The sequence below is a fragment of the Thalia democratica genome, chromosome 7 (assembly GCF_965202585.1).
Source record: "Thalia democratica chromosome 7, ktThaDemo2.hap1.1, whole genome shotgun sequence".
In the NCBI taxonomy this organism is placed as follows: Eukaryota; Metazoa; Chordata; class Thaliacea; order Salpida; family Salpidae; genus Thalia; species Thalia democratica.
In genome coordinates, this window is record NC_139171.1 from 47038283 (window position 1) to 47053021 (window position 14739).

Genomic DNA, 14739 nt, shown 5'->3' on the forward strand with positions numbered 1-14739 from the left:
ACAATCATTCGAACAACAAAATGTCGGGACGTGGTAAAGGATCGAAACTCAAATCTAAGCCGAAGAGCAGGTCTTCTCGTGCAGGACTGCAGTTTCCAGTCGGTCGCGTGCACCGTCTGTTGCGCACTGGCAACTACAGCCAAAGAGTCGGAGCCGGTGCTCCAGTTTATCTGGCTGCCGTTCTCGAGTACTTGAGCGCAGAAGTGCTCGAGCTTGCCGGTAACGCTGCTCGTGACAACAAGAAAAGCAGGATCATTCCTCGCCATTTGCAACTAGCTATCCGCAACGACGAAGAGTTGAACAAACTTCTCGGAGGCGTCACTATTGCTCAAGGTGGTGTTCTTCCAAACATCCAGGCAGTATTATTGCCTAAGAAGACCGCTTCAAAAAAGTCCGCCTAAGTTTAAACAAACCAGGTCCTTTTCAGGGCCACCTAAAACATTTACTACAAACGAGAGAAGCGATCGTTCGCGTACGGAACTGCTAATTTGCATAAATTTTCAGTATATATACCAGCGCTGAGACTCAAGTTCACACATCATTATGACAGCTACCAAAGGCGCGAAGAAATCAGTAGCCATGACCACCCCGGTCGACGGCAAGAGGAAGCGAAGGAGGAGGCACAAACAAAGTTTTGAAGCAAGTGCACCCCGACACCGGAATCTCCAGCAAGGCGATGGGAATCATGAACTCATTTGTCAACGACATCTTCGAGCGCATTGCAGCAGAGGCTTCACGTTTGGCTCATTACAACAAGAGGTCAACTGTGAGCAGCCGCGAAATTCAAACTGCTGTCAGGCTCTTGCTCCCCGGCGAGTTGTCAAAGCACGCAGTTTCAGAAGGAACTAAAGCTGTTACCAAATACACCAGCTCAAAATAAATGCTCAACAACCGGTCCTTTTTAGGACCACCATTTGAATAAAACCAGCTATTAGATAACTTAAGTAAAAATTGCCTTTACAGTAATACCAACATATTGATATTTATACAAATTAAAAGCCCATATAAAAAGACAAACTATTTTGTCCTACTCAACTCTTACGTTATGGAATAAATCTAACATGAAAAAAGTAGTAGTAGTAGTACTGGCAATAAAAATATTTGCAAAAAAGGTTTAACTAACTTGAATATGTTGTCCGTAAGTTATTTTCTTCTTAACGTTTTTTATACAGAAAACTACATCTTATTCATTTGTTGAACTTCTGTTAAAACATTCAGTAAGTAAGTATATTCGTTTTTAAAAAAACTTTATGTTCAACTTATAACAAAAAAAACTTAGTTTTAGTTATCATTTTAAGTTTTTGTTGTTTGTAAGTAACACAATGAGCTTTAACTTTTTAAATGTGTTCTTCTTAACATTTTGAATGCGATTGAAACCGTGGAACACGTTTTTGAAAGTACAAAAATGGAAGTAAAAGTTCAAAACAAAAATAACAAGTGTGATTTTTTAGTACAGTTAATTATTCCTTCTTACAAAGCTAACATAAACTTAGCTTGTTTAGATATATTGTCAAGTTAAAACGCCACCATATGAAACAAGTCAATTCATTAGCTGAAACATGGTACAAAAGATAAAAAGTAACAGCTTGTACCACTTGTTTCATATATTTTAAGGTAAAAACTAGATATGATACAACTTGATGACCTAAAACAACTATAATGCTTTAGTTTAGTTTATATTTGCCTTAAATCTAAAGTAATCAGGACAACCAATTGATTTAACCAGCTACTAGAGTCTCTAAACTGTGTCAACCAAGCCTTAATAAAACGACAAAATGTACAAACTTTAATCTACATTGTGTTGGTGGGTTAAAAGTTAGTATATTTGGATAATACAGTTTACTTATGAGTGATAATATCCCTGTTTTACCAGTTAGTTACACTTACTATAGTTTTTTTTTTACTTTTACTTGATGAAACTCTTTTTGAGAAAGAGCTAGTTATGTTTTGAAATCATTGCTTAAACTGTGGAATAATATTTAGTATCTAAGTGTTAGGTAAAAATTTCCATAGGCATTTTCTTGTTTAAACAAAACTTGTTTTGATTCATTCTACTTTGTGGACTTGTTTTTCAAACATTTAAAAAAAATTAATTTTGTTTATTAAAAGAAATAGTGCTATGTCACTTAAAAGTAAAAATAAAAGTTTGAATGAAAATAATACATTCAATTACAATGAGAGGTATGTAATAATATATACTTACTTGACTCAATTACAGCAACTAAACTTGGATTTTATTTTCAAAATGTATTAATCTTGTTAATAAGAATGCAACTGAAACCGTTAAAAAATTATTAAAAGTTGTACAATTCATTTATGTAAAAAACAGCGTTTTTTCAAAACAAACATTCAATTTAAGTATAACAACAATTTAACATACTGTTGAAATATTTGTATTAACCTTAGGATTGTTGTGTTCAACTCAAATTGTTAGTGGCTTTATCAAATAAAAACAACTACACATAAAAACATGATACAAAGAAAAAAACTTGTTACCATTTTTTGTATCTCGTTTTTAAACTGTACATGAGACAAATAAAAACTACTGTAATCATTCTTTCCATAAGTCTAAAGCTTACGTGCACCACCAATCAGTTATACAAGCTGCTAATGTCTACTAAACTCACACAATTTCATTCTTAATCCACTTTATGCTTATAAACGATCCAAGAACACCACATCTCACTTTAAATCTATATTTTATCGCTTTCCATTGTTAATTAAATAGTTAAGCTTGCTATGATTTCTCCACTTTTACTTTGTTTTTGATGTAACTTCTACGAAGGAAACTAGTGTGAACACTGCTCTAATCCTTAACTCATTGCTTAAGGTACTTGAATGCTTAGTGAAAATCTTTAACTAACTTGAACGTGTTTTTCGTGTTCTTTTTCTTGTTATCTCATTTAATCAAGGAACTCATTCTTACTCATGCTTACTTTGTGGACTTTTATTCGTTTATCATTCAATAAATATTTGTTTTTTAGTTTATTAAAATAAAGTTATGCTACGTCACTGTAAAAACTAGTTATATTTTTTAATGAAAATAATAAAAATAAAACTTCACTGAATTATTAATAGAAAATGTTTTCAACTTTTAACAACAAAAAAAAATGTTAACGTTCCATAAAAAGTATTGTTCAATTACAATCAAAAACATGCATAGCTATTCAAAATTCATACATGACAATACATAAATGTAAACAACATCGATTGTTCAAAAGAAACATAATACTATCAACAAGCACACAATTGACCAAAACAAAAACAGCTTAGATAAATGATGAAAGTGTATACCTAAAACTATAATTTTCCAAAGACGACATCTATTTATTAGGTTGCTTTACTAGTCAAACATATGAAACAAACCAATTCATTAGCTGAAACATGGTACACAGGAAAAGAAGTAACAGCTTCTTACCATTCATTTGTGTTACTTGTTACAACTGTATGTGAGACAACTTGATGATTTAAAACGACTTAAACAGTTTGTCATTAGTTATTTTTGTTATAAATGTAAAGTCATCAGGACCACCACTTAATTTAACCACTTACTAATGCCCACAAAGCAGTGTAAAACAAGCTCTAACTAAAAGACAAAAATGTACCAAACTTAATGTTCCTTTTGCTGGTGAAAGCCCAAAAGCAAGGTAAAAGGTCAGTTAGAATATTTGTATAACACACTTTACTTAAAGTTTTACTTTTATGTTTTATTTTTTAGTCACTTTGTTGTACTTACAATTGTTTTGGTTCTCTTACATGACATCTTAAACTACTTGTGAGGATGGAGCTAGTTGCAATTAAAAAGCATCGCTTAAGTCTCTTACGCTACATGTAATTAAACTTTTGCAGAAAGCTTTAACTAACTTGATTTTTGTGTCCATAGGATTTTCTCGTTAAGTTCTTTTTTTAAACAATACTTATTCCCACTATGCTTACTTTGTTTACTTCTTTTTGCAATATCTAACAAATACTTAGTTTATCTAAAAAAAAAAATTCTACGTCATCGTAAAAAATATGTTATATTTTTAAATGAAAATAATACATTAAATTGTAACAAAATAAGCTTAACTTTTTTTATTATAAAAAAATATATCATCAATAGCTTCTAGAATTTTTTATTAGTATTTATTGCATGTATTTCAAACTATATAAAACAGTTTAGAGTTGTAAAATATACATGTGTAAACAACAGTAGATGTTCAAGTCAAAATGAAAATTATTAAAAAACTTGCGATTACAGTACAACAATCATGAAGTAACACGACCAAAATCTTTTTACAAAACTTAAAACTCTTTTATTGAACTCAAATTGTTCACAGCTTTATTTTATCTTGTTTCAGAAAGTTATAACCAAACTTCAACTAAAACACAATTGAAAACATGCATTGCAATTTAAAACTCATAAAAAACATAAGCAAAAAATAGCATCAACAAGTATACAACTTATTACAACATGAACAAAAAAGAACAATTCGAATCCTTAACTTTAAAAAGCTTGCATTGTTTAGTTGATTTGACATTGCTTATAGCTTTATCTAGTTAAAGCATCAACATTTAAATCAAACTAAATCAATTGGTACAAAAGAAGTAACAGGATGTTACCATTTAATTCTATCACTTTTTTACGGTACATATCACTAATTATCTAAACCACATATAACACAATTTGATAGCTTAAAACGGCATTAACAGTTTTTTTAACTATGCTTTTTTACAAACCTATGGCAATCTACCTATTTGTTTAACTAGCTTTTAATTTCTACTAAGCAGTTTTAAACTACCATTAACTAAACAAAATATGTGTACAATTTCAACAACTTTGTGCTGGTAAAAGATCAAAAGTAAGAGTTAGAGCTAGTTGAATGAAACATTTTACTTCTACATAACGTTTTTTAAGCTCCTTATATTGGCTTTTGCAATTTTATCTAACCATTTTCAACTACTTTGAGAAAGGGGCTAGTTATGTTTTAAAAGTATTATTTAAATCGTTGAACAAGTTTTATAAATCAGTTATAATTGAATGTTTCATAAAAAGCTTCAACTAACTTCAGTGTGTTGTCCGTAGGCTTTTTCTTAAAAACTTCTTTATTTACACTAAACTTATTCTCATATACGCTTACTTTATATACTTGTTTTTTTTTTCATTAAATAACTGCTTAGTTTGTTTTTAAAAATTTGTTCTACGTCACTATAAGTAAAAATTATATTTTGAAATGAAAATAAAACAGTTAGTTTTTATTTTATACTTTAAATAAACATGGTATTATTATTAAAAATTCTTGATCATTTAATTTAATTAAAAAAGTTTTATTAATCATATTTGTTGAAATTAAACTAAAACTTAACATAAAAAACAGTTTCAAAGTTATACAACAAATAAATGTAAACAACTGTGATTGTTCAAAACAAAAAAAAATCAAAAGCATACAGTTTCAGTACAACTATCATTAAATCTTTCATTTTACAAACCCTAGACTTTTTTTTGAACTTAGTAGCTTATGGATTTTTCAAATAAAAACATCGATGCATAAAAATACTAACAGCTGAAACGTTATGCAAAGGAAAAGAAGTATACAGCTTTGTAACTCAATTGAACACTATGTATGACACAACTTGATGACTCAAAACTGCTGTAACTGTTTGTTTTAAGTTATGTTTTTTAAAAGTAAGATAAGTTTAAGATAAACGAAAAATGTATATGATCGGTATGAATCATTGGTCCAACATACAACAGCTCAAAAAGAAAAGCCTACGGCACGCGGTATTCCCAAGCGGTCACCCATCTAAGTACTAAGACACTGCTTAACTTCCCAGATCGGACGAGATGGGGTGCGTTCAGTGTGGTATGGTCGTAGGCGTCTAGCAGCGAAAAAAAGCGATTATAAACAAATAAGCTGTCTGAAACTTGTAGATTGTTTGCTTAAGTGTTTCATATGTTTAGAGCCCACTTTGTTCTAACTAATAAAGATAAACTAAGCCTTTCTAGTCTTTACTTTTCACATTTTTTTCTTAGCTTCAAGCTTCATAAAACTATTCAGCTATTGATTTTTAGTTGTTAGAGTACACAATATCATTACAGTGCAACGACATAGCAACATTATAAGACAGAAATTAACTAGTACAACAGTTTAGAAAAGTTATTTCAAATACTTTTAACTGTGAAACTACATTTTTTTTACATAAACTTATTGGCACTTTTTAAAATAAACCTACTTGCTTTTAACTTTTGAACGAGTTTTTATATGTACAGCGCGTTTTTGAGAAGGTAAGTGACTAGTATGTGCAAGAACAAACTAAAAACTTAAGTAGTTAAATTGAATTAGATGGTGTAATTAATTTTTTAGTACTACCCTTTTTATTATGAGTAAATTTAAGGTAAATGATAACTAATAAAATCACACAAAACGAATACTTGTGTATTTTTCGGATTTTTTTTTACAAATCAGCACAGTTTAAAATGTAATTAATTTAAACATACTTCATGGGTTTTACGATTAACAAAGCTGGCTGGAAATAAAATAATAAAACTTTGCTTAAGCTTGAGATGAAAAAAACACTTGTCCTTGTCTAAAACTTCACTACTTTAAGCTTCCAGCTTAAGAAAACTAAGCCGGGTGTGTAGTAGTATAATTTGTTTTATATGTGGTTTACCTCACTAAATGGAGAGATGTGCTGTAGCATTTAGACTGTTTTTCTGGACCTTTAAAGCTAACCTTTAAAAAAAAATTCACTTCTGAATCGGATTAATTCTTGTTTCTTTATCACTGGAACATTTTTAACATTAGTAGTAAAGCAACTTTGCTTTTATTAGCATACAGGCTTTAAACTCACACGCTAATGCTCGTAACAATCAGTAAAAGGTACCTGAGAAAGCAAAACTGCTCAACAGTCAATTCGTCACAGTCAGTAACTGCTGAAAGTATTGTTTTGCTTTCTTTAATCAACATACAAAATGTCTACAACAGCAGTAGCAGCACCATCAGCAGCGGCACCGGCCGCAGTTAAGGCCAGGTCTTCCAAAAGACCAAGCGCCAAGAAGGCAGAACACCCGAGTTACAGGGAAATGATCAGCTCTGCCCTGGGAGCAATGAAAGAACGAAAAGGTACATCCCGCCAGAAGATACAAAAGTTTATCGCGGAAACCTACAAGCTTGAGCTCTCAGCTTCTAATTCTCACTTGAAGAGAGCACTTACCAGCGGCGTGACCAAGGGTGCTTTTCTCCAGACTACTGGAAAAGGCGCTTCTGGCTCGTTCAAGCTTGCTCTAATGCCAGCTGCTGGTCCCAAGAAGAGGACAAAAAAAGTAGCTAAAAAGCCAGCAGTAAAGAAGACCGCAGCTAAAAAACGAGTGAAGAAGTGTGCTCCCAGGAAGGCAGCAAAAAAACCAGCAGCCAAAAAGCGACCTGCTAAAAAGTGTGCTCCTAAGAAGGCAGCGTCTAAAAAAGCTGCAAGCAAGAAGAAGAAAGTAACAAAGAAGAAGCCGGCAGCCAAAAAAGCATCTAAGAAGGCAAGTACCAAGAAGAGCTGCAATAAATAAGTTGTTCTTTGACCCAAGGTCCTTTTCAGAACCACTCAATTAAAGTACAAAAAATTTTTTAAAAAGTAACAGCTTGTACCACTTGTTTCAAATTTCTTAAAGTAAAAACAAGATATGAGACAACTTGATGACCTAGAGCAACTATAATGCTTTAGTTTAGTTTATATTTGTCCTAAATCTAAAGTATTTAGGACAACTAATTGATTTAACAGCTACTAGAGTCTCTAAACAGTCTCAAACAAGCCTTATAAAACGAAAAAAATGTACAAACCTTAATCTACATTGTGTTGGTGGATTAACAGTTAGTATATTTGAATAATACATTTTACTCATGAGTGATAATATCCCTGTTTTCCTGTCTTACCAGTTAGTTACACTTACTATAGTTTTTTTTTTACTTTTACTTGATAAAACTCTTTTTGAGAAAGAACTAGTTATGTTTTGAAATCATTGCTTAAACTGTAGTAAAGTATATAGCTAAAAGTATGCGGGTATCTACTTTAATATTAACTGTTTATAAATTGTTTAGGATGAACTTTTTCTTTTTTGTATAATAACGACCTTTAAATAACAAGTTTCAAATAAAATCAGGCTTTTTAAAAGTAAGATTTTTTATTTCAACAAACATCCTCTCCAAAGAAGACACAATACCATGATAAAATAAAATAAAACTAAAATATAAATATACAATACCCTCTAATCCTGGTCACACGTCATTCATAATTAAATAAATAGTCAATAACATTTAAATGGATGCTGAAAGTCCTATCAACCAAACAAAACATACTTTAAATAATTAAATGGTTTTTGTAAACTAGACATCCTTACTAAAAAACACCATAAATTTAACCATAAAATGTATGTCGTAAATTAACAAGATAACCTTAAAAGACATGGTTAGAAAAAAATTAAATTAATGTTTAGGCCTGAGCTATCCAGAAAAGATTTTACTGAACTGAGGTGACCTGAGAAAAACCTTACTAAAATAAATGAAATGAGTTACCTATAAGGAAATTTACTTTTTATATTCTTGCAAGAAATAGCCAAAAAAGTTATTTGAACCGAAGTAGGTTCACGAGCAAAGATAAACTACTGTAGTGATAAACTAAATATATGATGATAAATTAAGAGCAGTTATGCAAACCGTTGAGATTAAACGCCTTAACTAATCACTTAATTTTATTTGAGAGTGTAACAAATATAATCTATCCTACTTTTATACTGTGTTCAAAACTCTATCTTTAAAAGGGCTTTTATAAGTCGCGGACGTGAAATATTTTCCATAGAATAAATTGAACTAGGTCCGCAGTTATAAAAAAAAAGTTATTGCCCTTAATTAATAGTAACAATGATCTAATACTAAATAATAAGGTGACTTTTGTTAAACTGCAGTAAACTTTTTTTTATTCAGTGTTCCTGAACTTTCTTTAAGTTTGATTTCTAATAAAATATCTGTTCAAAAACTATAAAAAAGCTGTAATTTATAAACTTTGAAACTTTATAAAATATATACTGTTTAATTTTATACATTTTTTCTTTCTTATTTATATGAAGCTGAGAAGTTTGTTTTCGTATCGCATGTGCATTATTCTATAAAATCATTATTATTTTTTTTATAATTTTTAAACTGTAAGATAGAACAACCAAAAAGATTTTCTTTAACTAAAAATAAAAACTGGTAAAGACTTTTACACTTTAGAGTTTTATAAGCTATAAAATAATAACTTAGGTATAAAAAGTCATAAACTCATTTAAAAAAATAATATGTTAAATGGATTAAAGAATTTTCTTGAAACCCATAAAATCGATAATTTATATTTCAAATAATAACAAAAAACTAATACTGGTGAAAACTTTGAAATCCATCAATGTTCGTATTTTACAACAATCTAGTTAGAAAATTACTTGTCAGACTCTTAAAACGAATAATGATTGTTTTTGAAAAATACAAAGTAAAAAAAACCAACATTATTACTAAAAATGTGTTTGAATACTAGTATTCAGAAATGTTAAACTCAAGTGTCATAAACAAGTATACCTGCTCTGTAGGCAAGAGCATCTCCTACATAGAAAAAAAAATATCGGACAAATATTTTGAAGAGTTGCTGTTTTTTAGTGCTATACCGTGTTAAAATTCAAACATAGAGAATAACTTGAAATTTCTAGAGGTGTGTTCGAAGTGAGTTTAGAATTTAGAATTAATGTCAGTCGTAAAAGAAAAACCGAAGTTAAACTTACAAGTAACCGCAAATTGAAAGATAAGTTAATTGACATTAAAATAACTTACACTCGTTTTAAACTTTAGACTGCTTGCTTTTTTATAACCTTGTACGTGTTACGCCCTATTCTATTTTTATTTAAATTTTCTTCTAAACAGTTTAACATTTCATTTAACTTTTGAAAAATAAATGAGTATTATTCAAAAAGCTTAAAGTGATCTATAGAATCCAAAAAGGCCCGAACCGGCTGGGTCTAACCGAAGTCTTAAGATTTAGTAGATCACTACTAACTAGTTTTGGTTCAGTTATATATTAAATAAGTTAAATAAACTTTCTTAATTTGAAATTTGTTTATTTACTTTTAAGCAAGCTTTTATTTAAAAATATTTTTTCCCTGTAACATCGATTTTCTTGCACAAATACGCTGATATTTACAAAGTAATTGAATTTTAAAACTTACAGTTCCGTATTAATCTTGACAATGGTTATAAAGTATAAAACATTCTTTTGGATATTTGTTAACATAAATTTTGCTAGATTATTCTGCCAAATTGCGAAAATTTCTACTTTTATTTATGCAAAGGTTTCAAAATATTTTTCCTTTAATCATCTTTAACTGAATTACAAGTTTACTTTTGGAGGTAATTTATTTATTCTTCATAAACTGATGTACCAAAGGAAGGTTAGAAATACTCTACTTAAATAAAATGTTAACACAACACAAATGCTTTTCAATGTTTCAAAGTAAGTTTTAATTTGATCAATAAATTTAAATGCTAGATAACGTTTAAAATTTGTAGAACCGCTCAGTTCCAACCCGCGATCAACTCCCACCTGCGCATAATTCCCACCCGCACAATTCAAAATTGATCAAATCTGAGAACCGACCAAGGGTAAGGGTTAAGGGTAACAGTGATAAAAAAAAAAGATCAATAAGTAAAGACAAAAAAAAGGTGGGAGTTGTACGTGGGTGGAAAGTGTGCGGGTGGAAATTGATCATGGGTAGGAATTGTAAGTTTACCAAAATGTTGATATTTATTTTGAAACATAACGTTTCCAACACAAATAGATTTGTAAAATATTTCATACAAATAAAAACTAGATATTTAGCCATTAACCTTTGTTTATTTCTTTATTTGGAAAACAACAAGTTAACAGTAAAGAAAACGGTATAGGCAAACTACTCAATTTTAAAAATACCATTTAGTTTATTATTTGTATGATATAGCGCTTAAATTTTATTAAGTTACAGTTTTTATTTAATAGTGCTCTCTCTCTCTCTGATATGACGTCACAACAAAGCTCTATCGTTTGTGATGTCACAACAGTAAACATCTAAGTTGTAGCTTACACACTTAAAAACATATTTAAAATCTGCGATGAAATCTCAAGATCATACTTTTAGGGATCATTTCTAAAGTATGTGTCTCACGAATGTTATTTAACAATGACGGTCAACCACTCACGATGATGAATTGTGGAGAGGTTTTCTGAGCAGGAAAATGACTTCAGCTTGCTGAGTGTCGTAATGACTGTTCCACTGTTGTTAAGGCAGCAGTGGAGGGAAATCGCTCTTTCTGAGTGACCAACAACCAGCCTAGTGGGGCTATATATTATCGTTTAAAATCACAAGAAAACTTTTATATGTTGTTATAAGCTTATTTTCAAACATGATATAATTAGGTATAAATTAAAATTTTATTAAATAATACGAATATTTAGATTATTTTATATTAGCTACAAATGCCTTTTTTTGTATTATGTTTGATAAACTTTTTATAAAGTAATTTATGCTTTAATTTGAAGTAAGGAAATCTTTGCTTCTCCAGAGAAAACTTAATAATGCAAAAAATCAATTGCTTTAAACTATAATATTTTTTAATGCAAAAGAAACTATTTTCATTTACTATGAGTAACATTTTTTAATTTATTGCAAAAAAGTTTCCCATAGAAACGTACATGGATCAGAATAGACTTTTAAACAAAGCTCGCCGCTAAATTTTGTAGTTAATTTTATGAATAAGATCTGATTCAAACATCAGGTGAGATCCTTCTTTTAGGGGACGAATCAGATTGTGCTTCGTGCCTTTCTGCGTAACAAGAATTTCGGCAAGACACGTTTCACACATCAAGTTATGTGTTCAAACCGTCTTCATTTCCGTTCACCTTGTAGAAGGATCTAACTAACATGAGTTGCATGTATTAATGTTTGATATTCTGAATGCTAACGTTCGTGTGAAGCTTTATGACGTCATAAAGAAAGAGAGTACATGATAACAGAAGAGATTAGCATACTTTATGCACTGCACAGTGCGGGAGCCGATCATTTCTACCCCGATCATTTCTAACATGATCACTTCTAATCAGGGGCGTCGCGTGGGGTGGAACCCTGGAGCTGTAGCTTTACCTAAAAGAATGAAAAATTATGCTTTTTTTTTTATTGATTTTAGAGTTTAAGACTTTAAATACGCTGATTTCAGCCCCTGCTTCAGCTGTACAACACTAAACTACGTCAAAATAACTTTATTTTAAAGTTGAGGAACTGAGCTTTTAAATGGCATAAGTTTTTTATATTACCTAAAAAAACAAGAAAGTTATGTAATCATGAAGTTGTACAAAAAATACAGCCAAATGTGTATATGAACGTCTTTAATTTCCTTGCTAAATTAGTTTTCTTCAAACTTTTATATTTGATGTTAAAAATGTTCGTAAAATTAGAGCTGCAAGCTCAATCTGTGTCAGCTGCGGTTTACTATCATTTCTAACTCGCTATCATTTTTAACCCGATCATTACTAACCCGATCATTTCTAACCCGGTCACTTATAACCAGATCATTTCTAACTCGATTACTTCTAATCTGGTCACTTCTAACCCGATAATGTATAAGTCGATCACTTATAACTCGATAATTTCTTACCCGATCACTTCCAACCCGATCATTTCTAATAAGATATTTTCGAATAAGATCATTTCTAACCCACTTTAACCCAATCATTTCTAACCCGGTCATTTATAACCCGATCATATTTAACCCGATCATCACTAATCCGATCGTTTTTAACCTGATCTAACCCGACAATTGTTAACCTGATCTGTATTAATGTGTTTATTTGTTGTTTTTTTAATAAGGATTTGTTTAAAAAAGCTAACCTCAACAAAATTGTTTTTTTAATAAAATTTAGTTTAATTTGTTTAAAATAAAACTTAATGTTCAGATACTTTCTGTTAAAATTTAATTTTAGATATTTATTGTTATTGGAAGTTTGTTGTCGTACGCTAGACCCAGGCATCAAAATCTGGGCGACTTACTCTGAATGACACATAACAAAGAGACACAAATTTATATACCTTAAAATCAAAAAATACAGTTTTACCTAGTTTTTATAGATTAATAGCAAAAGAAATCAACACTTTAGTATAATACTAATTGACTTATTTATGATTTGAAGGAGAAGGTTTTTAACGAATTTGGTTTTAACTTCATAATAAGCAACTTTAATATCAACTCTTTCAACGGTCAATGAGTTCCAATAAAACCAAATACAGCTGCACAATTTATCCTTTTAGATTTAACCTACAATTTATTTTAAACAAAAAATCTTCTCTGCAATATTCAGCAACACATATTTAGACGATTTAGTAAATTATTACAATGATTTTAGTGCAACAATCAGCAAAACAGTCTGAATCACGCTTTTCTACATCTAAATAAGGTTCAGGGTTACTTTTATAAATTTCAATTAGAACATAATAGAATGTCAAAATTCAAACAAACTAAAAAATTCATGAATAAATTTTCTTCTTGTTAAACATCAACCGGACATATCACATCCTGATCTTTAGAGTTAGGTTTTGTGCATTTGTGCAACTGTTTAGTATATCATTGTTATTTATCAATTATTTTTGTCGCTTCGCCAAAGCATAATCGATAAATTAAAATAAACATTATTGGAATTAAGGTAGAAAGAATTGTAAAAAAAATCAAAAATTTAAGTGCATTGACTAACCACTAAATTTCAAATCTAAAGTCCAAAGCACATTAAGAATACAGGTCAAATAAATATCTATCGAAAATTTTGAAAACTGGTTTATTATTAGTGATGTACCGGACCCGGATCCGAACTTTTTTTTCAAATTAGAATCCGGCCGGAACCGGATCCGGACATTTTTTTCAAACTAGAGTCCGGCCGGAACCGGATCCGGACTTTATTTTCAAATTAGAATCCGGCCGGAACCGGATCCGGACTTTTTTTTCAAATAAGAATCCGGCCGGATCCGGATATCAGACAAAAATGGCAATATCCGGCCGGACCCGGATAGTGAGTCCGGTACATCACTAGTATAAACTAGCCTGAGTTAGAATGAGGTTTTTAAAAACTGAAAAAAAAGAACTTTAATCTAATAATTAGTAGAACAGCTAGCCACAAGGTTTACAAATTTAGGTGTTATTTACAATTAAAAATCTGAAATCAAGTTCTTGAAAAAAATACACTAGAAAATTACAAAATATTGAAAACTGGTTCAGCTCAAACTCATTCAAAATCTTAAAGAAAACTAGCCTGAGTTTTATAAAAAACTAAACTAGCCTGAGGCAGTCCAAGATTTTCTAAAATTCCCAAAAATTTTTAAACTAGCAGGTTTGCCACTGTTTAAGTCAATAAAACTAGCTAGACTGAGTATAAACAAGCCTGAGTCAGAATGAGGTTTTTAAAAACTGAAAAATTACTTTAATCTAATAATCAGTAGAACAGCTAGCAAAGATTGACAATTTGGTAGTAAAGTTGTGGACTGATTGTGGTACACTTAACTTATTAGTACTACCCATCATAAATAAATCCTACCTTATTTAATTAATATCTAACAAATACCAAATTCTAACTGAGACTACTTTCTATAATCAGACACGACAGTTTTGAGTGATGAATCTTCTATATAAAACACAACAAGAAATACTAGCATATACAAAATTATTAATTATTTTG

At 30.3% G+C, this 14739-nt stretch overlaps 1 protein-coding gene, 1 non-coding gene and 1 pseudogene across 2 annotated transcripts; all 3 read left to right on the forward strand.

The window, feature by feature from the left end:
* The first annotated feature begins 20 nt into the window (after positions 1-20).
* On the forward strand, positions 21-401 carry LOC145841476 (histone H2A). Its single transcript, XM_082948836.1, has one exon. The coding sequence runs from the start codon at positions 21-23 to the stop codon at positions 399-401; it is 381 nt and encodes a 126-aa protein (XP_082804962.1).
* A 142-nt stretch (positions 402-543) lies between these two features.
* Positions 544-880, forward strand: LOC145841477 (histone H2B type 1-K-like; annotated as a pseudogene).
* A 10265-nt stretch (positions 881-11145) lies between these two features.
* On the forward strand, positions 11146-11342 carry LOC145841790 (small nucleolar RNA U3). The gene has a single exon (XR_014370166.1). It is a non-coding gene; the product is annotated as a small nucleolar RNA U3 (small nucleolar RNA).
* The last annotated feature ends 3397 nt before the right edge of the window (positions 11343-14739 follow it).

What these genes read in the sequence shown, in the direction of transcription:
- LOC145841476 (XM_082948836.1), top strand. Translation starts at nt 21, where the DNA reads ATGTCGGGACGTGGTAAAGGATCGAAACTCAAATCTAAGCCGAAGAGC.